This window comes from Choristoneura fumiferana, chromosome 24 (genome assembly GCF_025370935.1).
Source record: "Choristoneura fumiferana chromosome 24, NRCan_CFum_1, whole genome shotgun sequence".
NCBI classification, from domain to species: domain Eukaryota; kingdom Metazoa; phylum Arthropoda; class Insecta; order Lepidoptera; family Tortricidae; genus Choristoneura; species Choristoneura fumiferana.
Window position 1 is genome coordinate 10,243,420 of NC_133495.1, and position 27,729 is coordinate 10,271,148.

General features: G+C 40.8%; 1 protein-coding gene and 1 pseudogene across 1 annotated transcript; one reads left to right on the top strand and one right to left on the bottom strand.

Annotated features, from left to right (window-relative positions):
* Positions 1–1,983: 1,983 nt before the first annotated feature.
* On the bottom strand, positions 1,984–8,293 carry LOC141441666 (uncharacterized). Its single transcript, XM_074106465.1, has 6 exons — positions 8,171–8,293; positions 6,726–6,744; positions 5,807–5,822; positions 5,415–5,700; positions 3,977–4,013; positions 1,984–2,081 (listed from the first exon to the last, which is right to left on the bottom strand). The coding sequence occupies exons 1-6, from the start codon at positions 8,223–8,225 to the stop codon at positions 2,054–2,056; spliced, it is 441 nt and encodes a 146-aa protein (XP_073962566.1). The 5' UTR covers positions 8,226–8,293; the 3' UTR covers positions 1,984–2,053.
* Positions 8,294–18,035: 9,742 nt separating this feature from the next.
* LOC141441957 (uncharacterized) lies at positions 18,036–25,168 on the top strand (annotated as a pseudogene).
* The last annotated feature ends 2,561 nt before the right edge of the window (positions 25,169–27,729 follow it).

Genomic DNA, 27,729 nt, shown 5'->3' on the forward strand with positions numbered 1-27,729 from the left:
GTATTATCACCAGATTAACATAAGTATGCCAAATTTCAAGTCAATCGGACCACCGGGAATGGGTCAAATTTAGCTTCCAAGAGTTGACCCAAACAAACAAATAAATAAACAGGGCAAGTTAAAGAAAAGCTTGCGAAAATAAAACATGGCGGCTGTGAGATACAAATATTTGGGGTCAATAATTTGGGATCAATAGCACTGATAGCATATTCAGACAAAAAAAACTAGAGGAATAGCTTTCAGGAATGCGTCGTTAATAATTTCATGAATCCGTGCTTTTAAAATGAAACCGTTTACTTAACTTAAATTAATACTCATAAAGAAAAATTAATAAATAAATACTTAAATCAAAAAACCCGTCTGCAAAACAACAATTAAAATTAAAATTAACTGAAACGATCGAAACAAGATAGAAAAAATTAAAACAATAAAAAAATCGATACAAGACCAAACATTAACGGTAAATTTAAATTATGTTTTATTTAGAATTTGTATGGTTCAGTGGTTTAGACGCGCTGAAGTGTTTACAAACATTCTCATTTGTATTATTATTAGTGGGATTTTAATTGACATACCCATACAGAGCCGTTTTTTGCGAGGAACTAATCTATCTGGGTACCTCGTATTATAATGACATATTACTGTAAATACGAAGATGCTTGTTAACCAAGCGTGTGTCTTGAGCACACTCCTGCAAGGCTACTACGAAACTCGTAACTCGAAGTTCGTGCCGGTCCCTCTCGTGTATCAAACAGTGTAAGTGTCAGAGGACCGCACGACACGTCGAGTTTCGAGTTTCGAGTACAGCTGTACGGGGCAGAATCCTGTGCCTCTAGTGTGGCGTTTTCACAAAACATTCGTTTACTATTCGAAGACGTAAATCGAGCGTTCGATCGTCGATACGTAGCCGCCACATGTCCACGGTGCGGCGTCGTCACCCGTTTTCGTTATGATCAAGTTACGATACGCGGACGAAATAGTTACGTAGCAAACCTACACTAACAAAAGTTGTTACGCAAACTTTCCACTAGAGGCGCTGTCCGTGTTTCCATACAAATTGAGATTTTAACGCGAACGCGATCGAGACGTATTTTGTGAACAGGAAAATACACTAAGCATACTGGACGACATATTCAAAACAGGAGCGTCGACTAAATTCATTCCATATGCGCTGTCTTCGAAGCATACTAGGCATTGCATGGAAGGATCGCGTGACAAACGAGCCTGTTCTAGGCGCGGCACTGCTTCCCAGCATTACGGCCACACTCAAACAGAGGCGGCTATATACGGTGGCTGGGACACGTGCACCGCATGGAGCAGTTCCGTTTGCCTCGGCAAATTCTGCTAGGAGACGTTGCAGACGCAAAGAGGCCCGTTGGCCGACCTATGTTGCGTTTCAAAGATTCTGCCAAGCGCGACATGGTTGCATTTAAAATCCCTAGCAACCAATGGGAAGAGCTAGCTGAAGATCGTAGTAAGTGGCGGGGCCTTTTCACAAAGGTCGAGCACTGCATGATGACGACTAGTTTCACATGCTAATGGAAAAGCGCGAATTTAATTACCGTACCTTTTTTCCCGCGATGGTGACACGGTAATTAGACTAAAGTGCACAGATGAATGAGGATAGCCGCCACCTTTTTCCCCAGGATCTGTGTACTTAGTCTAATTACCGTGTCGCTTTTTCAGGAAAAAATAAACAGTAATTAGACGTGCACACAGGTGAATGAGAATGACTAAAATAAATTGTACTAAACTGTGAGTAAATTGTACTAAACTGTGAGTACATTAACAAATTATAGTTCTTTGTCTATTTACCTCAAGCTCAGGCATCTTGGGTATCTGTAACAATTAAAATTCGAAAAATTTAATAAAAACTTTAATTGTATTAAATAATTTTGTACGTCAAGTTAGAACAGCGTATAAAAGTGAAAAAAGTACGTCTGCATTTATAGTGAAAATAAGTATGTAGTTAGTCCCAAGTAGGTAATATTATTGATTTTGGCTGGTGTCGTGTGTGTGCTGTAGAGTCGTATGTAGAAGGGTCGAGTACACTTCACCACGGCTGGCTTACCGTCGGAGCTCTGCGAAAAAAAAAAAATATTATAAAAGTTTTTTGATACTATCATTAAGTTTAATTAATGACTATTAAATAGCTGTAATTGCTTGAATGAATCTCGATTTAGTATTACGGTTTGCTCAGTAGCGTCAACTCAAAATAAAACTGTCCAGCTTAAACTATGTTACTATTACGTGCCCTTCTCAGCAGCCCAAACTATCTCCATGCCGAATTAAAACGTGAAAGAGCGTAACAAAGAAAAAAATATGATTTTTAATTTTTAACAGTAGTTAGTGAACATACTTGTAAACCAGAGGCCGTATTATCAGGCGCGGACGCTTGCTATCGCATTCACTATTTCTTTCTGTCTAAAGCGTGTCACACACTACGCAGATACGATAATATACGAGACGATACATGCAGTCTAAATCCTTCAAACTGAGTACTTGTGTTTTGTTTATGTTATCTCTTCTAGATTTATCTATCTGCAGATAAAATACTATACCATATTTATATCGGCAGATATTATACACAGATCAATTTATATACGCAGATAATATCTTTGCCATCTTTCGATATATGTATACCACAGATACTTCACGATAAAATATAAGTTATCTGCGCTGCGTGTGTTAGCTCATTTAATTGTATAGGGAGCGATATTGACAGATATGCGTTCAGATACAGATATCTTATCGTATCTGCTTAGTGTGTGACACGCTTAAGGGCTCTCACACAAAACCTCTTCTTTATAAAATCATAAATAATCATATCGAGGCCCCTTCATTGTTAAAATCCCTTTCCTTTAAAGTACCCCGTCGTCGTGAGCGAGTTTGCAGAAAGAAACCTCTTTTTCATATCCCCCGTAGTCGAACTTCGTATGCGAGCAATAGTTTTATAAAAAGAGCGTGTAGATTGTATAATGATAACTAGGTATGTAAATTTGGATATTTTCAGTAATAAGTTAAGTAGGTTTAAAAGACAGTCCAGTGCAGTGTATAGCAGAATGTGAGTAGGCTTAGCTTTCATTGAATAAGTACGTTATATATAACTTAACTTTGTTTTGGTATGTAAAGGTGTTTCAGCTTCATTTAGTAATCTATTTCGTTTCGTAGGTTTCAATATTTCCTTTAGGAAACTTTAAGCCTAGTTTTCATAAAATATATAGCTATAAGACTGTTTGTTTCTGAATAAATAAAATAAATAAATAAAATAAACTCAGAGGTGCGAGCCGGGGTTTGAACCCACGATCCTCTGCTTGAGAGGCCATAGGTCAAACCACTCGGCCACCACGGCACGGGTTTTTCGAAATTCATGTGCGGAATTACATTTGAAATTTACCACGAGCTTTACGGTGAAGGAAAACATCGTGAGGAAACCTGCACAAACCTGCGAAGCAATTCAATGGTATGTGTGAAGTTCCCAATCCGCACTGGGCCCGCGTGGGAACTACTGCCCAAGCCCTCTCATTCTGAGGGGAGGCCTGTGCCCTGCAGTGGGACGTATATAGGCTGGGATGATGATGATGATGAAATAAAATAAAACCGCGATGCGATGCGATGCGGCCCCGCATCGCAGGAACTAACGATGCGAATTGCTGTGGCGATTTCGTGCGGCAAGCGGAAGGTATGGTCACCTGAACCTTGCGCTTACCGCACGAAAAGGGTGTAAGATGGTGACAGAAAGAGATGGTGAAAGCGATCGCGAGAGCACGCACGTTAGACAATAAGGCCTCAGAGGCTGTATTGCCTCACGTTTCTGACGCTGGCGATCGCAATCAAATGACAGTTTTTGTATGCGAAGTCTGTCATTTGATTGCTATCGCGAGCGTCAGAAAGGTTAAGCAATACGTCCGCAGGTCAGGTCATTAAGAATAACCCCCCCAACGCGGTCGGGACATAAAAACAATGTCTAGCTTACCTAATGGGTACTTGAAGGTCAGGTGGTGCTTCTCCCTCTGCAATGAAACGATTTTTTTCCTCATAATAGGATCAAATAATGCCGAATATGGGCAAATCAGGAGAAAAAATCCGTGTAGTTTTGAAAATTGGTACAGTTATACCTTGCACTATCCAGATGAACATACTAAAAGTCCCCAAGGGTGGGGGGTGTGCTAAGGGTGTAAGGGGGGTTGAAGGTGCCCTTTTTAGGTTTTGCTCATATCTCGAATATTTGTACGAATAGCATTATGATTACTTCGGACAAACGTTTCTAGATAAATTTCCTACAAATTTGGTCATATTCATTTTTGCTAAATATTCGAGATATCAGCGAAAAATCTCAAACCCCCTCCCCCCTTATACCCTTAGCACACCCCACAGGACTTTTAGTATGTTCATCTGGATACTACTAGATATAACTGTACCAATTTTCAAAACTACACGGATTTTTTTCCCTGATTTTATTAATTTTCTCAGTTAGTTCAAGAATATTTCAAATTAAATTCGAAGTTAAAGTCAAAATATCTTTTATTCAATTTAGCAAATAACAAACATGTATGAATGTCAAAAGAAATCTACCACCGGTTCGGGAATAATTAAAAGTTAAGTTCATTCATTACTTCTTAAAACCACATTTTACAAGCTTTGTTTATTTTGCAATGATCTTTTACATTAATGTTACATTTAAAAAAAAAATACTGTCACCCACTTTTAGTCATCCGGAAGGCACAGTAATAAAAAAGCTTATATTATTTTTTCATGTATGATTATAAAATACAAAAAATTGTATGCTAATGGTATGCACGATTGTATCTTTTGTAAGAAAACTAACGACATAATTTATCTGGAATTATTTATAATCTTCAATGAATACCAGGTAGCCATTAAAATGGAGAGGGCTATGTTCGGGGTTTCTCTGCGGGATAGAATCAGAAATGATGATATCCGCAGTAGAACTAAGGTTACATAGCCCGAACAATTGCGAAACTGAAGTGGCAGTGGGCACATTGGTCGCAAGACTGATGGCCAGAGCCTGGGGTCAGAAGATTCTCGAATGGCGTCCGCGGACCGGGAGACGAGCTATCGGTAGACCTCCAACAAGACGGAGCGACGACCCGGTTAAGATCGCGGGATCGGGGTGGATGTGGAAAGCACAAGACCGGTCTGAGTGGAGAGCCTTGGGGGAGGCCTATGTCCAGCAGTGGACGTCTTTCGGCTGACATGATGAGTCAATAAAACACAATATTATTTAAAACTTATGCGAAATTATATACGAATTTCACCATGAGCTTTACGGCACAGGAAAACATATTAAGGAAACCTGCACACATCTGCAAAGAAATTCTGTGGTGTGTATGAAGTTCCCAATCCGCATTATATCCCCACATAAGCCAAGATGATAATGATTTGATACTTACGTTTGAATTCCAGAACCTTTCCATTGTCGTTGGATAGCACGGAAGTGCCTCCGGCTCTAACCCACTTGCCGTCTTTGTCCTGAACCATACCGCTGCTGGACTGAACCGCCACACCATTGAATATTTGTCCCTGTCCTGGATTCACGTTCTTAATCTGGTCTGGAGTAGGAACTACAGGTAGTGGGATTTGCGGAAAGCTAGGGAACTTGGGAAACTGTCCGAACCCAGGGCCGAAAGGAGAGAATGGAGCGAAAGGAAGGAATGGTGGCGTAGGGGGCACAGGCATCTGTAAAGTTAGTTTTAATAGCGTGACAAAGACGAACTGTTGAATGTTTTGTTATTGATTAATTGTGTAGGTACAGAAATGTTGTACGTTATTCCCACAAACTTACCCTGATTGGTTGGAATCTGCAATTAAAAAATAACGTTTCATTAGTGGCTTAGTACGCTATAATTTCCTTCCCACATTCAAATATACACCCTCGTTAACTGAGCTACTTATGTATGTATGACATAAGAAAATCTTACTACGACCAAATAAAAAGAAGGTAGGTAAATGCGGATTTTGTGTACGGAAAAGTGAGGTTGGTATAAAGGTGGATTTTGTGTACGGAAAAGTGAGGTTGGTATAAAGGCGGATTTTGTGTACGGAAAAGTGAGGTTGGTATAAAGGTGGATTTTGTGTACGGAAAAGTGAGGTTGGTATAAAGGTGGATTTTGTGTACGGAAAAGTGAGGTTGGTATAAAGGCGGATTTTGTGTACGGAAAAGTGAGGTTGCTAAAACTACACCTCGGCTTGTGCACAGTTACACGCGCACATGTGGTGCTGGGTCATTATTCGAGAGTGTATTCCATATCATTTTCGTGGGCACATTTTTTTAACATGGCAGATTATGTTACAGTTTCCAAGTTATTCAGTAGAAGTAAAGGACGTCTAAAAATAATCAAAAATGTCATCTAACAAAATGTGACCACGAAAATGAGGTAGTTGAAACTCGAAAGTGTCGTGCGGTCCCTCTGACACTTATACTATTTAATAAGAGAGCGAGAGGGACGGTACGATACGAACTTCGAGTTTCGTAGTAGCCCTGCTGTTTTGAGCTACGTGCATGTGTTCGAGTGCATGACGAGAATTTACCCGGTCCCACTTTGTGGTCCACAGAATTCCAACTTAGCTGAGGTCTGCATTTATTAGGGTTTCTCCTCCTTAAATCGTTGATTCAACTCTCTTCGAACTGCGGTTATATTTTTAGTCTAAATTTCATATATATTTTTTTTTTTTTACTTTATTAATAATATTTTAATACTCACGCAGGCCATTCGTTGTTGGCTGTTGGTAAAAAAAAAGATAATTCAATAAAAAAATAAACTATGCACCTATTACGTATAAGCTTAAATGCAAAAAAATACTTGTAAATAAATATAGTAACAATCTATATCTATTCTTTATCCATACTAATATTATAAATGCGAAAGTGTGTTTGTATGTTTGTGTGTTTATCCGTCTTTCACGCCGTAACGGAGCGACGGATCGACGTGATTTTTGGCATAGATATAGTTTATGGACCCGAAAGTGACATAGGCTACTTTTATCCCGGAAAAAAGCTAGTAAGTATATAATAAATCTGTAACAAGTCGGTGTCTGTACATTGAAAATATTAGAGAAAAACACCGAGTAACAACTAGAAGTATTGGTTAGCGCAATAGAACCCAAAACTTCGACGTCCATTGATAGTTTTAAGTGTATTTCCATATTTGTGTTAAATCTCTAAATTTTGACAAAAATAATTATGTATTACATATCTAAAAATGTGGCATTTTTATTTTGACTGAATTTATTTTAAAATTGTATGTGTGATTTAGGCTAAGTTTATTTTATTGTATACAATTTTGCATGATACTTGTATGTTTTCAAAGCAAATAAAGAAACTGAAACTGAAAACAATGATTTTTAGAATTATTGTATGTTTGTCTGTGCGTTTGCTCACGCTAATCTCAGAAACGGCTTAACCTTAACCGGCTTTACACACACACACACACACACACACACGATGCATGTCCAAAAGCTGCTAACTTTGGTTGTATATTTTTTTTATTGTTTAGCCTTATTTTTTCTCTAATTATTTTGTTTGTTTTTTTTCTCCTCTTACTGCTTACAGTTAGGCACAAATGCTTTTTGTTTTTCTTTTTTGGCTTATTCAGTATTTGACGACCGGCGACCGGCCGTGCTCACAGGGACCAGTCTGAAAACCAGCGCCGGGCAATCAAGCCCAGGCCCAGCGCTGAGACTGGGAACCCATTGTCCTAACTTTTTGTTTTTCTCCCACAAGTTTTTATTTTTTAACAATTAAATTTTTTAAATTAATTTATTTAAAACTTTTACAGTTAACGTACTATAACAGAAATTATATTAAAATCAGTCACTTATTAATGCCAAAATAGTCTATTACAGTGTTTTTCAACATTTTTCATAACACAACCCCTTTAGTATGAAGAAATATCCCGTGGCTATTTATTTTTCATGTATTTTATTTTGTGGCAAATATTATAATAACATTAATGTTAATAACATTTTTAAGCTTATTGTTTATTTTCTACTTCAGTAGTTTTAACTAATATATAGCAGCTTAGCGACCCCCCAAAAGAGGCTTCGCGACCCCCTGGGGGTCGCGACCCACAGGTTGATAAACACTGGTCTATTATAAACACTAAAGTATAATGAAGCATGTCTGTAAACAAACGCAACTTCAACTCACCGTGTGCGCCGACACCCAAAACTGCAATTACGATTAAAAGTTTTGTGAACGCCATTTTTCGTCACAATTGGAGCTCGAAGTGGAAACTGCTTCGTATACTGAGCAACAGGCAGCCAAGATTATACTGGAGCCCCCTGCATAAACTTTGCTTTTAAATATTGTTGACGTTGCTCCAACACCTACTGAGTCAACAGTGTGTCGAATGACAGTTTATTGAAAAGGCGACATCCGAAAACAACAAAATTAAAGGCTTTGTTCAAGTGATCCTTTATAATGACCACGGAAAATTTCAAGCGTTACTAATGGAAGTAGACCGTACAGATTTAGTGAATAATATTTTGTAGGAAAAGTTCGTATCTTGCTATGAGAAAAAGATGAATATAGTCAAAGGATGAATACGATCTTTTCCGACAAAACACGACGGCAAAACATTAAATAGGTATACATTAAGATTGTTTTTTGGAGTCTTTTTGTATTTTTTTTATTTCAATTCCAAATTTTGTTACTTTTACGGTCGTCCCGTAAAATCCACATCGAAAATAAAAACTGAAACATAGATGCACAGAAAAACCAGAAGAGATCAGCGCTGCTAAAAAAATATAAAAAGACTCCAAAAACCTTAATCTTAAATTTGATGGCTTAATAGCGACATCTCTTGTCCGATGGGGTGCTGAAAGTTTCTCGATGAGGGCTAAAGCGTAGATGTCGCTAGTGTATTTGCTTAGGTGACTAAATAAGAAACAAACAAGCTGTATGTGGTGCATAGGAAAAATTCGTGTCTGTACTCCTGTCCAGTGGTGGTGTAGCAGTATAGCACGCAGCACGGAATGCTGAGGACATGGGTTCGATGTTTTTCTGTGCATCTATGTTTCAGTTTGTATTTTCGATAGGAATATTCATTACATCCGCAGCTATTGAATACAAGGATCCATGTGAACATGTTGCAATACGAATTCGAATCATACGAATTCCTATTTCGGATATAGTTATAATGAAAAGACATGTATGAGTAACTTATTGATATCACGGTAACGTAAAAAAGTTCATTATGATAGTCGTGTATAGGTACTATCTAATTAGAGGTAACTTTAAAGTTTTTTATCTATCTATCTAACTTCTAAGAACCCTTTTTAAGAAGCCATTTTAGGGCTCCGTGCCCAGAATAGCATTAAACGGAACCCTTATATTTTTGCCATGCCTGTCTGTCTGTCCGTCTGTCCGTCCGCGGCTTTGCTCCGAGACCATCAATGCTCGAAAGCTGTAATTTTGCACGGATAGGTATTATAAGTATGTAGCACCTACGCAGACAAAATGATAAATAGGAAAAAAAAATTACAAAATCACGTAGTGAGGGTGATATTTTTGTTCTTTTGTTCGTTTGTTCCTAAACTATTGGGGGGTTGCTAAGACGATTTTTTGATTTGCGAAATATTTTTTTTTTTATTCAACTGGATGGCAAACGAGCAAGTAGATCACCACCGCCCATAGACACCTGCAACACCGGGGGATTGCAGATGCGTTCCCAACCTAGAGGTCTAAGATGGGATACCTCAAGTGCCAGTAATTTCACCGGCTGTTTCACGGCAGGATTAGCGAGCAAGATTGTTCAAGTTTAAAGTGCAAATTTTCATTAAATCGAGCGTCTCCCTTCCCCCTCCCCCCCTCTAAAATCAAACTGTTGGGTGGAAAAATGTAAAAAATTTAGGATGGTAGTATAGGTAAGTATTGTGTATGTATGAAATTTAGTAGTTTAAGAGTAAATAGCAGTCTAAGGTATACAATATACCTAAACTTGGAAGATTTCGTACAAAATGCGAAATCCTTAGAAAAATATTATGTACTTCATTTTTTTGTAGTGGCTACGGAACCCTATCTTAGGCGTATCCAACTCGCTCTTGGCCGGTTTTTTTTTTACTTTCCATGTTAAAGTGAATAAAATACTCAATTGTATGTCAACTATTACTTATTCTGCGGTCAAGTGAAGAATCTGAATCGAAGGCAACATGCATGGTTTGAAATGACTGCAGGACAACTACGAAACTCGAAACTCGTATCGTACCGCCCATCTCGCTGTCGTATTAAATGAGGGCTATCGCGTATGAATTCACCACTAGAGGCGCTAGTGTAGCGTGAGGTCTCCGAAATGTCAAATCTCATAGTTTTTGGGTGAGTAACGCGGGTTTATTTATAATTAGAATAATTTTGTGAATATTTTGCAATACCTGAAATTAATTATGGCAAATATGCGTTCCAGGGCAATTAATGTCTGTGTTTTGAGACAGTTTTGTCTTTCGGAAACCTTTGTCCTCCCTTTTTTCCGAACAAAACGGGAACTATGCAACACTGTGGCATGCTCGATATTTTTATGGTACGGTTTTAAGGTGTATTAAATATGATTTTAATTTAAACTTTGTTTCACGCCCGTAATAAAAGACTTTGAAAGCCATACTTAAAAATCTTTACGCAACAGTGCGCCATCTAGTGAGACAAAAAACGATAGCCCTCATTTTATGTGTCAGAGGGACCGCACGACACGAACTTCGAGTTTCGTAATAGCCCTGCTGAAGCGAAAAATACTTGGAAATTGATACTTACTCATTGTTTAATTATGAATTTGCGTTGCACAGTTCGCTATGTGTCCTTGTTTTTAACAACACCTTAAGTTTAGTTTCCTTTGAACGCGACTATACTTGTTTGCAAAAATGATAGTTCATTTCTAAGTACTAAGTACCTATGAGTATCATTTGGTATTATGGGTATCATGATAATGGAAATATGAAAGTTGTGGCAGTTAAGTACGCCGTATCAATTAGGGCTTCTTCTTATTTTGAATTAAACGTCAACTTTCCCCTTTAATTTAAATAGAGGATTAAAACTAATGACTGAACGGTACACCTCAAAAAATATGAAAATTAACGTTTTCAATTCCAATGGCTCAGCCATTTTGAAAAAATATTTTTTAAGAAAGCCATACTTAATTATAAATAAAACATACTTACAAAGAGTTGAGTAGCATCAATTAATTTTAAAAAATGAAAGAGTTTTCTTTACCGCCAAATTACGACAGTCCGGTCGATTACGGGTTGTTCCATAGTCCAGAATAAAAAACATTAAAAAAGAATTTACGTGTCTTTGACTCGATCGTTTTGACAGGTGACACTTTACCGGGTCGAATAATACTGACATGGAAATACCGACCTTTGTTTTTCATGTACACGCCCATAGAAACTGACAATGAGCTTCTATGGGTATGTATGTGTAGATGAAAAACAGGGTTGGTATTTCCATGTCGGTATTATCCGAGCCGGTAAAGAGTGTCACCTTTCAAAAAGATAGAGTCAACAAAGACACGTAAATTATATTTTAGTTTTTTTATATTCTGGACTATGGAACAACCCGTAACCGACCGGACTGTCGTAATTTGGCGGTTAAGAAAACTTTCATTTTTTATATTACTTGATGTTACTTAAAAATCTGATATTTTTTCTGTTAATTTAGAAGGGAAAATTTATTTAAGGCGCTGTACGTAGTGAAAACTACAATTTTAGAAAATATTTAAAATATACTTACACAATACTTACAACTGCAATTTTTTTATATGTGTATTTTCAGTCTATTAGCTAGTTTTTGACTTCATCAAAAACACGATTGCTGACAAAAACCTCGATAGATTATTTTTTTGAAAAAGAGCCTTCATTTACACGTTAAACCAAATATTATGAAAAATATTATGAATATCAACAAAAAATTTGCTTTATTAAATAGTTTTTTAGCAGATTTAGATTTATGCTTCATAGATTTTCGATAGGTTGAGTACATCAATCATACCATTTATTTCGTCTTTGGCAAAATAAAAACGGTTCTAGCGCGCGGCGGCGGCGAAGTATTGCCAGTCGCCAGTACACGCGTGTACGTAGTCGACGACGGACCTGTGCACATTTTCTAACGCGCTAGTACTACTTTTGAGAGCAAATAATATGGGTAATCGCAGTATTAAAAAAGTTAAGCGAAAGAGGAAACGCATAAGTGAACTCAGAGCACATATGAGAAGCATTAGAGTACCTAAACGGTAAGTACCTACCACACACTAATCGACCGGCCGGAGTCGGGCCGAGTCAGCAGGGCTACTACGAAACTCCAAACTCAAAGTTCATGCCGTGCGGTGCGGTCCCTCTCGCTCTCGTACTAAATAGTCAGTGGCGTAGCTAGGTAACCTAGGGCCCTGGGGCAAATAAAAAAATAGGGCCCACTGCTATCAAAACTGGTAAGGTTTTTTGAAGTAAAATCATTATATATACAAATACTTTCTAAGCAACTTTATCATCAGCTATAAAGCAGAATTTCGAGGGCGCCCTGAGCTTGAGGGCCCCGGGGCACTGCGCCGCCTAGCCCCTTGGTAGCTTACGCCACTGTAAATAGTATAAGTATCAGAGGGACCGCAACCCACGAACTTCGAGTTTCGTAGTAGCCCTGCTGAGCGGATTTCACATTCGTACTACGACCGCAAGCTGGTTGGCGCTCACGGATGCGGACGGCTTCGTCCAGATTCTACCGCGACTGCCATAGGTACAAATTGTAGGCACGTTGTATAACCTATACTACTCACGGCGAACATGCGGCGAACCTTGCGGCTACTACGAAACTCGAAGATTGTATCGTACCGTCCCTCTCGCTCTCGTATTAAATAGTATAAGTGTCAGAGGACCGCACGACACGAACTTCGAGTTTCAAGTTTCGTAGTAGCCTTGCTTGATCCCTTTGTCAGATTCACTGACATTTCTGATAGTGACACAACAGTTTCAATTTTCTCATTTAATTGCAGGCAAAGGTTAATATCTTGCATTCAGCCAAGTTATTTAACATAAATTATTTTAATAAAATAAGATGGTCGCATTTGGTTGCACTAGTAAATTATTCACAAAAACATGCACTCCAACTGGAATCCGGCTGCAAAATGGGAGTTATGCGCAGTTAGTGCAACTGCATCACCACTGCACCCGACTGTCAGAGGACTGCCATTTTAGGCAATCGGAGTGCAGTTCTTACGCAGTTCTGATGTAGTTCCTGAACTACGGAGTTTTTAACTGCGTTTCTAAAACCTCTTATTGAAAAAAAAAATAAAAAAAAATGGAATATCTGTCTTGCTCCTCCGCGAATTAGTGAGGCCAAGTCGTGGAAAACAGCTACGTGTGAGTTGCAAAAAATGTTTTTTCATGCAACCTCTTATTGCTTCTGGTTTCTGGTGTTCTGACTTGTATTTTTGTATTGATGCAATAACTACTTTACGCATACTCATAATCTTTATATCTGTCAAAGTTGTTCTGTGCGCTAAGACATATTTTTTATCTTTGGCTACAGCTCGCACATGTTTCTTAGAACATAAAATAAAGTAAGCTTAGCAAAGCTTGTGTTATGGGTACTAAGAACATGGTTCCTACATTCATTTTTTTGACTGTATGGTTTGGGTAAGGGTTGTATACTGTAGTTTTAAAGTATTACATTTTGAAAAAGTGACTCTCTGCCAAGTTTCTTGCTGCGCATTTTTCCTGGCAATGATGGTCTTTCCGAAAGCGCTGGTAGTTTAAAAAATTGCGCCCATTTGCGCCTATTTACTGAATAAACGATTTGATTTGATTTGTTAAAAGTGAACAGACAACTTTTTCTTTACTTTTTCTTTATATATGTATAGATTTGCCTAGCTTGTAATCTAGATTTTCAGATTAAAATAAAATTGTTTTTTTTTTTATTTGTATTGATTTACCTATGTATTTTCATTTCGTCTGTCTACCTATTCAGTCTTAATGTCTACATTACCTACATTACAAATTAAACTGTGGGCATGAAGGGGCATAAATTATTTCTTTATTACCAAGACTATTTACATTAAACGAAGAATTTCTTAATTAAACCGAAAAATTGTGTAATTATAATTTATAGAGATGTGCCGACTAGTCGCCGACTAGTCGGGAAAGCCGACTATCCGGCCACTTTCGTAGTCGGCGACTAGTCGGCGAATAGTCGGCAAAAAGCGCCGACTATCCGGCTTCTTACTTTGTACGTATAATTTCAATAAAATATTTATTTTCATGTAGGTATGGGTACACAGAGGGGGAGTTACATTATATAAAAACCTTAAGCTGTTAATTTTTGTAGTATAGTACTGTGTTTCCTTGCCCACACGAGAAATTATATTTTGTCATTAGTTATACCTACTTGACTTTACGGGAATCATTGTCTAATTGTTCAAAAAATCCTTACACGAGACTTTCTGTTTGACATCATCATGTCAGCTGAAAGACGTCCACTGCAGGACAGGCCTCCTCCAAGGCTCTCTCCACTCAGACCGGTCTTGTGCTTTCCGCATTCACCGCGATCCCGCGATCTTAACCGGGTCGTCGCTCCGTCTTATTGGAGGCCTACCGACACCTCGTCTCCCGGTCCGCGGACGCCATTCGTGAACCTTCTGACCCTATCGGCCATCAGTTCTGCGAGCAATGTGCCCTGCCCACTGCCACTTCAGTTTCGCAATTCTTCGGGCTATGTCGGTAACCTTAGTTTTACTGTGGATATCATCATTTCGGATTCTATCCCGCAGTGAAACCCCGTGCATAGCCCTCTTCATAGCCCTCTGAGTGACTTTGAGCTTCCTCATGAGGCCCATCGTTAGCGACCACGTCTCAGATCCGTAAGTCATCACGGCAACACACATTGGTCAAAGACTTTTGACTTCAAACACTGCGATAATTTGGAAGAAAAGACAGTGAAGCTTCCCGAACGCTGCCCAGCCGAGTTCGATTCGACGATCTCTTTCTCGAAATTGGATCTACCTATCTGGACCTTTGTCTCAGGTATACATAGTCGTTAACAACTTCGAGCGCAGAGCCTCCGACTATTACGGAAGTTGGCACAACATGGACATTAGACATGACTTACGTCTTGTCTATGTTTATCTTCAGGCCAACTCGGTCGGAAACTGCTGAGGTCGGCGAGCATAGCACTGAAGTCCTCCATAGTCTCTCAGCCATGACTACAATATCGTCGGCGAATCGAAGATGAGTAAAGTACTCGCCATTAATGTTGATGCCTTGTCCTTCCCAGTTCAGAATCCTGCAAGCATCCTCCAGTGCAGCAGTAACAGTTTCGGAGAGATCACATCTCCTTGTCTGACTCCCCGCTGCAGAGGAATAGGCGTCGTGCTCTAGTCCGGTAGTCGGACGGACATAGTGGCGTTTTCGTACAGACACTTCAACACTTCGATATACTGGTAGTCAACTTGGCACCGCTGGAGAGCCTGCAGCACAGCCCAAGTCTCTATCGAATCGAAGGCTTTCTCGTAGTTTACAAATGCAAGGCAAAGGGGAGGTTATACTCTTCAGTCTTCTGTATAACCTGCCGCAACGCATGTATGTTGTCTACGATTCTATAGCCTTTTCGGATGCCGTTCTTTTTGACATGATTTAATTTTAATTATTTTTTTTAGCTCTCACTTTAATGAACAATAATAATAGGCATTATTTACACAAAATATTTTTTTTCACAAAAACACCGCTTTGATAGATACAAAAGCAAAAATCTAGAAATAAAATAATACGAATAAAACAAAATAAACAGGTTCCGAGACGCCCAAATCAGCTGGTTAACAATGCGTCACGGAAATCCCCAAAGCTGTGATCGGCTTGGCCGACTAGTCGGCCGATTAGTCGGCTTCTTTACAACCGACTAATCGGCTAGTCGGCTAGTCGGCCAAAGTCATGATCGGCACATCTCTAATAATTTTAACGAAAAATCCGGAACTCGCATTAACCAGAATACGGATACGAACAGAATAAGGCCGTCAACGGCTGCGTGACAGACGCGCGGTGCGTTGCGCTGGACGCCCCGCATTCGCCTCCGCCGCGTCGTCTGCTTCACCCCCTCAAATACCGAAAATTCTTCTATAAGCGCGCCTTAAGAATATAAACTTATAGAAAATACAATCATATACCTAAGAGCTAAATACTACTAAATAATAAATCTACTTGCTAACTTAAATAATATTTTTTATATTATAAAAAAAGACCGCCTCGAATCGTTCCTGGCGCAAAGGTGCCAACACGCTTGCCGCGTTCCCGCGTTGAACGGCGATAGATAGCCTTTGCATCAAGAACGACTCGGAGCGAGAGTCTAATCCCCGGTCCCGCAGCCGGCCGTCCTACCTCTTTAAAAAAACAACTTAGCCTCCGAGCACCAACAACCGGTCGTCTCCAACGCAAGCGCAACAAATATGTAATTGGAGAGGGCTGAATATTTCTCGCGCTTCCTAAGGACCGCTGATTCCGCAGCAGCTCCCGCGGTCCTCGTGGTTCGACCCAGGTGCGAGGCTGCAAAAGTGCTGACGCAGGTAGCGTCCCAGAGAAGGCACTTTCCCTTTTGCCATGGCACCAAGGTCATCCCATCAGGCCTTTTACCATCTGACCGACTAAGACCTGGTGGCTCCAGCACGCACGGGACGTTAGCTAGGACGTTAGGACGTTAATTTAGAAAGGTTATTCCTATTGATATAAAAAGTTTCAAGCGTTTCTAAAATTTTCATCCATTCCCCATTGTAGAAGAGAATAATCAGACAGACAAACGATAACATTTTTGCTAAACCTAAAGCGGAGAGGCGTCAGAGGCGTCGTCCCGCTTCGCGCTCAGCTCGCTCGATCAATGTTAACTATAGGTACTATCATAATCATGCTCCATATTCGCATCAAGATGATTTTGATAACGTGAATCACACCAAATTCATCATCATCATCCCATGCCTATAAGTCCCGCTGTTGGACAGAGCCCTCCTCTCAGAATGAGAGTGCTTGGGCCGTAGTTCCCACGCGCGCCCAGTGCGGATTGGGAACTTCACAAACACCGTAGAATTGCTTCGCACGTTTGTGTAGTTTTCCTCACGATGTTTTCCTTCGCCGTAAAGCTCGTGGTAAATTTCAAATGTAATTCCACACATGAATTTCGAAAAACTCAGAGGTTGCGAGCCGGGGTTTGAACCCACGATCCTCTGCTTGAGAGGACATAGGTCAAACCACTAGGCCACCACACCACGGCTTCCAAATTACTATAACTATTAAGCGAGAGGGACGGTACGATACGAACTAGCGTACGATACGTACTAGCTATATGAGAACTAGCCAAGTCAGGCTTCAATATATTATCCTAAGTTATAAGAAGAAATGATATTTTAAGTTGTTTTAAATATTTTATTTTGTTATAAATAAAGTTCAGGAGTGACCATTGAACTTGGCACCCTGGCACTTCGCACCCATTTAGATTTCACTTCTTTTGTCGTTAAAATAGGTTAAACATAGAACTTTGCTATAGGTAATATAATTTTTATTGCTATAATATTCCTATAATAGCCCGAGGTCTACAATACTTTTAACTTTTTTGCGACGAGCATTAAGTAGATAATATAATATAATCTACGAGAAAATGGAGATTTCTTGTTTGTTTGGAACATTTTAAGAGCAAAGTTCTGTGCTGAATGCATTTCTAAATAGCATTGTTAACATTGTATTAAGATTAGGTACAATCATTTCATTCGTTTACTAAACATTACGTTTAAGCTGAGGCAAATCTATGGAGAAGAAGGCACTGTTGGTGCCACTGACTAATCCAACCACAGAATCCAACAGTCTTGAACATGGTAATTGAAACCTTCATCTTTGGCGTGGAACAAGTGGGTAACTGTTAGGATAACGAAGCATGCGTTGGCCCACGACCTTGCTAAATAAAGAAGCTCTTGCATTAAAGCGTCTTTAAAACATGCTTAAACAGACTAAGCAAACGTCACATGCTTGACTGTCATATGTCATATGTCAGTGATCAGCTGTCAAAAACACGGAAAGCACAGTGAGGGTTATGTTTATTTAAGGTAAAAAAATACGTTTTTAACACGATAAATTATCAAAATTATGATTAAAATAGTAAAAAACACTAAATGTTAAATAATGTCGTTAACTTTTGTTTAAAAATATAGCAAGAACAGTGTTTGTTTTGTCAATGACGATCTATTTTAGGGATGTAGTTATTTAGGGCGATTTTAGTCCAAAGGTTAGGGTTTCGATGCGCATTCAATGTTCATATGGTTTAGACTGACCCTGTGTCGTCTCGTGGTGCCGGGAATATGGACGAACTGAAGATGCGGGCCGGCGAAAAGATCGGGGCTTTGCACGTACGTATCTCTTACTGATTTCTGCTTTCCTGGTACTTCCAATACTATGCACCTCTTTTTTATTATTATTAAATGTCTAAGAAAATACTATATTATTTTTTTTGGTTTTGTGACCCAGTTTAATGACTCTCAAACGTCATTGCCATAGTTTTTGCAGTTAGATGACCCTGGACTTATGTAATGCCTAATTAGATTCTTATTTGCAATAAATCTGAGCATGATTATGATTACAATAATTTCAAGTCATTGTTTGTTTTGTATCTGAACTTCAGATTCTAAAAGATTATTTTTCTACTTGCATAGTCCATTGTGCTACTAATGATATTGCTATCGGTAATCCAATGAGGTGCATTGTGTGATTGCAATGTTGAAATTTCATTATGAAATGTTTCACAATGTTCTTTTTCGCACTGAAAATAGCAGGAATTAAAATTTAAAAAAAAAGCACCAATTTATTATATTATAATGGCTGACAGCCATTCTATTTAATTTACTTAATTATTGTTAAATCGACTTTATAGATTTATTAAAATATGTTTACATAAAAAAATATTAAATAATGAATACTTACATAACAAACGGATATTTAATTTGGCTGTATGACCTAAAGTTCTGACCCTGACGACGAAGAGCCTGGTTCATTCTTAGGTTAATTAGTGAAAAAAATGTTTCAAAATTCTTGAAAGTTGAATCATTATTTAAACAACTTTTTATCTGTGAGAATGTGTGACTTGACTGCCAGAAATAAAACAGGCGGCAATGCAATGAACAGTAATTTGCTACCTTTAAAATCGAAAAAAAACATTTATTGTCCGTTATGTAGGATATTAATTCATTACTATTTTATTAATTTTGATTTTTTGATATTTTCTGGTAATTTATTATGTGTTTATTAATTTTGATGAATTTATTAATTATGATGTGTCTTAAATACATATTGAACATCCAAGATATTCATTATTTAATAATTTGTTTATGTTTGAGCTCATAGAAAAAGTAATGCCATTGAGATACTCATGCATAAACTCGCACTTGTGTCTCAATCTTATTATGATACAGTTGCATAAAATACTATTGTAGACAAGATTTACTCTGTATACCTAATGCCATTCATGAAGACGCGTGATTTTGTCAGAATTAGACATTGTAATAAGAACCACAGCACGCGTCATCGTGAATAAGTACTAATAATAACCTATAAGTACTAATAATTATAAAATTAAAAAGTTTATAAGTTTCATTCAATTATACTTTAACAACTACATGGCTTCAAATAAAATTTTATTTACATGCATATCATAACTTCCCTATTATATGTTCAGAAACGACTATCAAATGGCCTTTATTAAGAAACCTGGTATCTGCGGGTGCATCTTAATGTTTACATTAAAGTAATACTTTTTTTAACAATGCATATCTGTACATATTGTAGAAAACTTATGACATGCAAGTAGATAATAATTATTATTCAAAGTCAAAGTCGAAAGTCAAAGTCAAAGTCAAAGTCAAAATACAGGCCATATCTGAACATATTATAGAAAACGTATGATATGCATGTAGATAAAGTTATGTATGCGGCTATACATAATTAGGCATTAAAACACTTGTGTGATCTTATTATGAAACTCGCCTTCGGCTCGTTTCATAAAACCACACTCATACTTTAATGCCTCTGATTATGCACCAGCCACATAAATAACTAATTTAGGCAAAATTTTACATTAATTGTACATAAAAGAAATTAAACAAAATAACAGCCATAAAAATGAAACTACATTATTTTACAAACAGTAGTAGTTAAGTTTTGAGTATTTTTTCAACTTGTCGTACATTAAACAATTTTCAAGTTATTTATACCATCTGATGCAGAATGTTTTAAGCTTTACAATAGTATACTGTGTACTGTATACTGTGTTAAAAATAAAGTTGTGTTAAATACTTGTGATGTATACATATCATTTAATAATATTGTAAATCTGTTTAAAAAATATACCTCGTTGAGTTTCTTGCCGGATTCTTCTCAACAGAGGTTTTTCCGAACCAGTGGTAGATTTTTTTTTGACATTCATAAGTGCTTGTTATAGCCTAAATTGAATAAAGATATTTTGACTTTGACTTTGACTTTGAGTATAAATAACTCAAAAGTGCTTCTTTTGAGACACAGATTTTTGCCTCAAGAGGAATTGTACTCCATTGTGCAACACTTTTTCGCAGGTGAGTGCAACAGTGGCACAAGTATAAATATTAAAACAACTTCTAATCAACAGTTACAAGACAATAAGTCCATTATTAATTGTTTTATATTTTGACTCGTGCCACTCTTGCACTCACCCAGCGTTTTATCCTTTGCATGAGTATACAAAATTCAAATGATTTATTCAGTAAATAGGCCGCAATGGGCACTTTTACACGTCATTTTTTAAACTACCAGCGCTTTCGGAAAGACCATCATTGCCAAGAAGAATGCGCCGCAAGAAACTTGGCAGAAAGTCATTTTTTCATAATAATATAATCACAAATAAAATACTTAAAAACTATATTATACAATTAAAGAAAAAAAATACAAAAAATAATAATAATAATAATACAGGGATGTATAGGGTCCCTTAGTTACAATACTAAACACTAACTACTTATATCTAAACTATATCTACGTTCAGTGGAAGTGTAGAATGCTTCCACCGTCATAAATTTTAAAATAACTTACATTGACTCATAACCCTAATTCTCAATGGACAGTCATTGTCAATCGCAGGAAGCTGCCAGGACAGCAGCAGGCAGCAGCCGGTCACGCGTCGAAGATGTCGTCAACCACACCGTCGAAGCCCTTAACAAGGTGATTGATTGTCCCTCAGTGGTAATCAGCTATTTATAAAAATTGCATCATTTTCTTTATTTGCGACACGAAGAACATCATCATTATCACCATCATGGCAGCCTACATACGCCCACCTGCTGGGCACAGCCTCCTCTCAGAATGAGAGGGGTTGGCAGTAGTGCCCACGCGGGCCCAGTGCGGATCGGGAACTTCACACACACCATTGAATTGCTTCTCAGGTTGTGCAGGTTTTCCTGACCATGTTTTTCTTTACCTTTCCAATTTATAAATGGAATCTATTCTCGTTTTATAGCCAGGGATCGATCGAACGGATTAGCGTTATTGTTCACAATAATTATGTGGACATGACTCCGAAATTAATTAAATTAAAAATCATTGAACCTTAGGGTAATAAATAAAATTATTATTATTATTGTTTTTTTACTCAAAGAGTTTCTCGACATTTAGTCGGTTATTTTTGGGTACTTTTTTTTCTATTTTTTTTTGCTTGCACCTGTTGTGTATGCCGCCTCATTGACTCCATGTCCACATTCATCAACACTCCTATTGTGATGTCCATTTTTTGGTACTTGATACGGGCAATGCCAGTATCCTACCAGTGTGTTAAATGGTTACAGTTATGATTGTGAATTTGGCTGAATCATTTTGACTCATACATTCAGTTCAGTTAATATTTCATCCTACTCGTTGTTGCAGTCCTAGTTGATGTGTACCAATTGAATTGACATGGCAGCATGATATCAGAGGTTAGCACTAGTGTCAATTATGCATCATTATTTGAAGTATGTTTACAGTTATGTGTTGACTGATTTTAGTTGTGTGTAATGTGGCTTGTGTGTTGTGGATTGTTTTCTTGGTTGTTTTGCAGAGGTAGAAAGTGAATGCAGGAATCGACGCACTATCTAGCAAGTGTCTTAAACTATTGATTTCTGTAAGGTTATGTACTCGTAGGTGTTCTCGTGGAGTTCCTAGTTTTTTTAGTGCTGTGTTAAGGGTTTTGGGATAATGCCGGTTATTATATTATTATATGATTATTATTTATAAAAAATGATTGTGTAGATACGGGAAGCGTTCAACGAGATCTGGCACCACGAGCTTATAGAAGAGGGCCGCGAGCGCATCGTGGCGTGGACGCGGGACGCGGCGCAGCGGATACGCGAAGGCACGCCCCCGCTGTCGCGGTACTGCTCTATGAAGAGCTGGTGGCCTTGCTCAAGGATCGAGGTGCGTTGCTGTTATGTTACCCTGGTAATACTAGCCTGTTGTCACCCGTCCGTCTGTCATTGTCCGATGGGTGGCACTCTTTCCCGGCCGGATACTACCGGGTTGGAAATACCGACCCTGTTTTTCGTGTACACGCCCATAGAAGCTCCTGTCAGTTGCCGATGAAGAGCTGATGGCCTTGTTCAAGGATCGACATGCTTTGCTATCATGTTACCCTGGTAGCGTGTTAAGTTTTCAAAATTTATGTGTGCTTAGGATGGCGGTGTTTCAGTCGGGAAAATCCATTTATGGACAGACTGGGAAGGAGAGTCCAGACCAGAAAATTCCAGGCTCTCATTGGTTAAAAACCCGCTGCACGTCCCCAACTCCCTGGAGCTTATTACGGGGGGAGACGGTTGAAAGGGTTTCGCGAGATGTGTCATTATGATGAAGTGATTGTGGTGTGTGCAGTGTGGCGTCGCAGTGTGGTGATCTTCCTGTGCGGTGTGGCGCTGGGGCGGCGCGGGCTGTGTGGGGCTGCGTGGGCGGCGCGCGCGCCGCCGGCCGCACGCGCGCGCGCTGCGGCCCAGCCGACCAGGGGCATGCGTCACGTCGCTGCCGTCGCGCTCGCTGCTGGCCCAGCCCGACCAGGGCGTCATGCTGGTCGAGCCGTTGCTGCCGCAGTACTTACATTAAGCGCGCTGCTGGCCCAGCCCGACCAGGCGTCATGCTGTCGATGCCGTCCTGCCGGTCAGTACACATTAAGCTGCGCTGCAGCACAGCCCGACCAGAGCGCGAACTGAGGCAGGCTGCGATTCTCCGCATACTTATGACAACGCGGCAAGGCCCCCTTATCACTTCTACTCTTTTTATTGTTCTGTGATAAATAAGAACTTTTCCGATAAAGGTCGAAGTAAAATCATTTTGGACTACATCTGTACCTGTAATCCGTATATCCGACAGTTGTATCAAAATACCGAGATTTTCATAAATTCTAAAGGAAATTCCTTTAAATTATATCTTAGTTCTTATTGATGTTGCATTAAAAACACAAGCTTTGATTACTTTGAGACTAGGTCAATTGGTGTAAATCAGTGATACCTAAAATGGTCCACGGAAGATGAGACGGGGATCCACGTTGGCGTCAAAATATTGGGGTTTTAGGAGTTTTGCGAATGTAGTGGAAATATAGAACCTATGAAAGTGGTCTACAAGAAAAAACTTTAGGAACCTCTCGTGTAAATTGCCTCTGGATATTATCCAGACGATTGGCGGAGCGGAATGACGGTCCATTTATGTGCCACTGGAACCAGCTCCATGTGTTGCCCACTTAGTATAGTATAGATGTAATGTAGTCTTATTGTTCTTAATTTTTATGTTCTTAATTTCTATGTGTATGATCCGAGTTGGTCGAAATAAATTTATTTATTTATTATTATTTATTTATTTATGGTATCGATTCCAGCGGCGGGCGCGGGCGAGGTCCTGGTACGCGTCCAAGCGTTCAGCGTGTGTCCTTGGGACCGCGCCACTCTGCGCGGCGCGCGGCCGCCCTCAGGGGGCTCGCAGCCGCCGCGCAGCCGCAGCTGGGACGGGCCTTCGCTGGTACGTGCCCGACCCACACAAATACATCAAGTCTAATCAAATCTGTCATGAAGCGGGGTGCTCTACGAGTATAATGAGGGCTACCGTTGTCATGCTCATCAGTTGGCGCCACTGTAGACAAAGGTCCTGCCTGAAGTATAGGGGTTGGTTTGTTATTACGGACGTGAAAACAAAATTGACATTTAAATCATATTTAATACTTTAAAAATGTACCATAAAAATATCGAGCATGCCAGCGTTGCGTAGTCCCGTTTTGTTCGGAAAAAGGGAGGACAAAAGTTTCCGAAAGACAAAACTGTCTCAAATGACAGACATTAATTGCCTCGTAACGCGTATTTGCCATAATTAGCCTTAGCCTAATTAAATATTTTTTTGGAATAATGAAATATTTCGTGTGCTCTGCCTACCCCATTTGGGCATACAGGCGCGATGTTTGTGTTTTGTTTGTGTGTTTTTGCTCTGTCGTCTTTCAAGAAAGAAATTCTTTTTACCGGTGCAGGCCTGAAATATGCCTATTCTTTAGATCAGGAGTTTAGCTACACGTGAGTAGGTATATATCTATCCCATCCTATTCTGAAACGTTTATTCACTATTGACATCTGTATAATATTGAATAACATATGTTGGTGTTAGATTTGAGGTTAACGGGAGGTAGTTTATAGTTCATACTGCAATAGGCTTGTTACTAGTTTCGTAAAAAAGTTTTGATTTTGATCTTTCTTTCTTTGTGTGCACCAGGTGTGATATTGGACGTGGGGTGCGGAGTGAGTGAGCTGGAGCTGGGCGATGAGGTGTGGGGCTGCCTCAGCGAGTGGGCCGGCGGGGCCGCGGCTGAGCTGCTCACCATACGCAGGTACAATCAGTGAGCTGGGCCATGAGGTGTGGGGCTGCCTCAGCGAGTGGGCCGGCGGGGCCGCGGCTGAGCTGCTCACCATACGCAGGTACAATCAGTGAGCTGGGCCATGAGGTGTGGGCTGCCTCAGCGAGTGGGCCGGCGGGGCCGCGGCTGAGCTGCTCACCATACGCAGGTACAATCAGTGAGCTGGGCCATGAGGTGTGGGGCTGCCTCAGCGAGTGGGCCGGCGGGGCCGCGGCTGAGCTGCTCACCATACGCAGGTACAATCAGTGAGCTGGGCCATGAGGTGTGGGGCTGCCTCAGCGAGTGGGCCGGCGGGGCGCGGCTGAGCTGCTCACCATACGCAGGTACAATCAGTGAGCTGGGCCATGAGGTGTGGGCTGCCTCAGCGAGTGGGCCGGCGGGGCCGCGGCTGAGCTGCTCACCATACGCAGGTACAATCAGTGAGCTGGGCCATGAGGTGTGGGCTGCCTCAGCGAGTGGGCCGGCGGGCCGCGGCTGAGCTGCTCACCATACGCAGGTACAATCAGTGAGCTGGGCCATGAGGTGTGGGGCTGCCTCAGCGAGTGGGCCGGCGGGGCCGCGGCTGAGCTGCTCACCATACGCAGGTACAATCAGTGAGCTGGGCCATGAGGTGTGGGGCTGCCTCAGCGAGTGGGCCGGCGGGGCCGCGGCTGAGCTGCTCACCATACGCAGGTACAATCAGTGAGCTGGGCCATGAGGTGTGGGCTGCCTCAGCGAGTGGGCCGGCGGGGCCGCGGCTGAGCTGCTCACCATACGCAGGTACAATCAGTGAGCTGGGCCATGAGGTGTGGGGCTGCCTCAGCGAGTGGGCCGGCGGGGCCGCGGCTGAGCTGCTCACCATACGCAGGTACAATCAGTGAGCTGGGCCATGAGGTGTGGGCTGCCTCAGCGAGTGGGCCGGCGGGCCGCGGCTGAGCTGCTCACCATACGCAGGTACAATCAGTGAGCTGGGCCATGAGGTGTGGGGCTGCCTCAGCGAGTGGGCCGGCGGGGCCGCGGCTGAGCTGCTCACCATACGCAGGTACAATCAGTGAGCTGGGCCATGAGGTGTGGGCTGCCTCAGCGAGTGGGCCGGCGGGGCCGCGGCTGAGCTGCTCACCATACGCAGGTACAATCAGTGAGCTGGGCCATGAGGTGTGGGCTGCCTCAGCGAGTGGCCGGCGGGGCCGCGGCTGAGCTGCTCACCATACGCAGGTACAATCAGTGAGCTGGGCCATGAGGTGTGGGCTGCCTCAGCGAGTGGCCGGCGGGGCCGCGGCTGAGCTGCTCACCATACGCAGGTACAATCAGTGAGCTGGGCCATGAGGTGTGGGCTGCCTCAGCGAGTGGGCCGGCGGGGCCGCGGCTGAGCTGCTCACCATACGCAGGTACAATCAGTGAGCTGGGCCATGAGGTGTGGGCTGCCTCAGCGAGTGGGCCGGGTGGGTTTATTTTGTACTGATGGTTATTCTTTACATAACTTTTTACTGTAACTTTGAAAAGTTTTGCAAGTTGATAACAGAACAGAACCGCATATCACGATCGCATGCCATCGTCAATACCCGAAGCATGCTTCCAAAATGCGAAGGTTTGCGTAAGAGCTCACGGAGTGTATATGATGTTGGGGACGATCATGGTATTTCAGGTTACGAGTACCTAGTAGTACAGACCGTCTAAAAAATCGAACTGCCCATTAAAAATGTGCCCTCGAAAATGAGCTTGATGAAACACTCGAATAATTAATCGGTGCGCATTTCCGAGTGGCAGCGGTTTCTCATTCCCGTGTCGTGCAGCACGCGCGTGAGCAAGCGGCCGCGCGGGCTGGCGGCGGACGCGGCGGCCTCGCTGCCGTTCTCAGGAGCCCTGGCGCTGCAGGCTCTCGACCGCCTGCGTTACGACAACTACAAGGGAAAACGGTACGCTATAATCATAATGATAAAGCTTTTATTGCTTGAAATAACGTTACAAAAGGTCTTTATCTACACCCATATAGTAAATCCTCAATTATGCGTTCAAAAACCATAGGTAATGACCAGCATTACGACATTGGATTCTATTATGAACACGGCTGTATCGTAATGGTCATTACGAGCAGCAAGTCGTCGCGGGCGCAGCTCGTGGGGCAGACATACCTACCTAGTAAGTGTTAATGCAGGTCATTCTCAATGGTTCGCGGAACACATGATAGAGGATTTAATATATGGATATAGAAAAAATATTGTATGCAACTGTACGTAATTAGGCCTTAAAACACTCATGTGACCCTATTATGAAACTCGGCTGCATAAACACACACTCGTGTTTTAAGGACCCCTATTACGATACAGTTGCATAAAATACTATAATTTAACAGTCAATAGTTCATTATTTCACCAAAGTGGCATGCAATTAATTGGCAATTTAACATTAAGTGTAATTTACTCGATTAGAAGAAGCCGTGGTGGCCTAGTGGTTTGACCTATCGCCTCTCAAGCAGAGGGTCGTGGGTTCAAACTCCGGCTCGCACCTCTGAGTTTTTCGAAATTCATGTGCGGAATTACATTTGAAGTTTACCACGAGCTTTGCGGTGAAGGAAAACATCGTGAGGAAACCTGCACAAACCTGCGAAGCAATTCAATGGTCCGCGTGGGAACTATGGCCCAAGCCCTCTTGTTCTGAGAGGAGGTCTGTGCCCAGCAGTGGGGCATATATAGGCTGAGATGATGATGATGATGATGACTCGATTAAATATTTTGTCAAAAGATTTAGGTATGTTGTCACATTATTATCTATAAAAAGCAAATTAAAATCTGTACAAGATTCAGACCATAAATTAGATTAATTAGTATAGTTCAGTCATTCTCGCGCGC

What these genes read in the sequence shown, in the direction of transcription:
- LOC141441666 (XM_074106465.1), bottom strand. Translation starts at nt 8,225, where the DNA reads ATGGCGTTCACAAAACTTTTAATCGTAATTGCAGTTTTGGGTGTCGGC. An exon ending in AAAGGTTCTGGAATTCAAAC is followed by an intron (nt 4,014 to 5,414) that starts GTAAGTATCAAA and finishes GTTTCATTGCAG; the next exon opens with AGGGAGAAGCACCACCTGAC. An exon ending in GACCTTCAAGTACCCATTAG is followed by an intron (nt 2,082 to 3,976) that starts GTAAGCTAGACA and finishes TTTTTTTCGCAG; the next exon opens with AGCTCCGACGGTAAGCCAGC.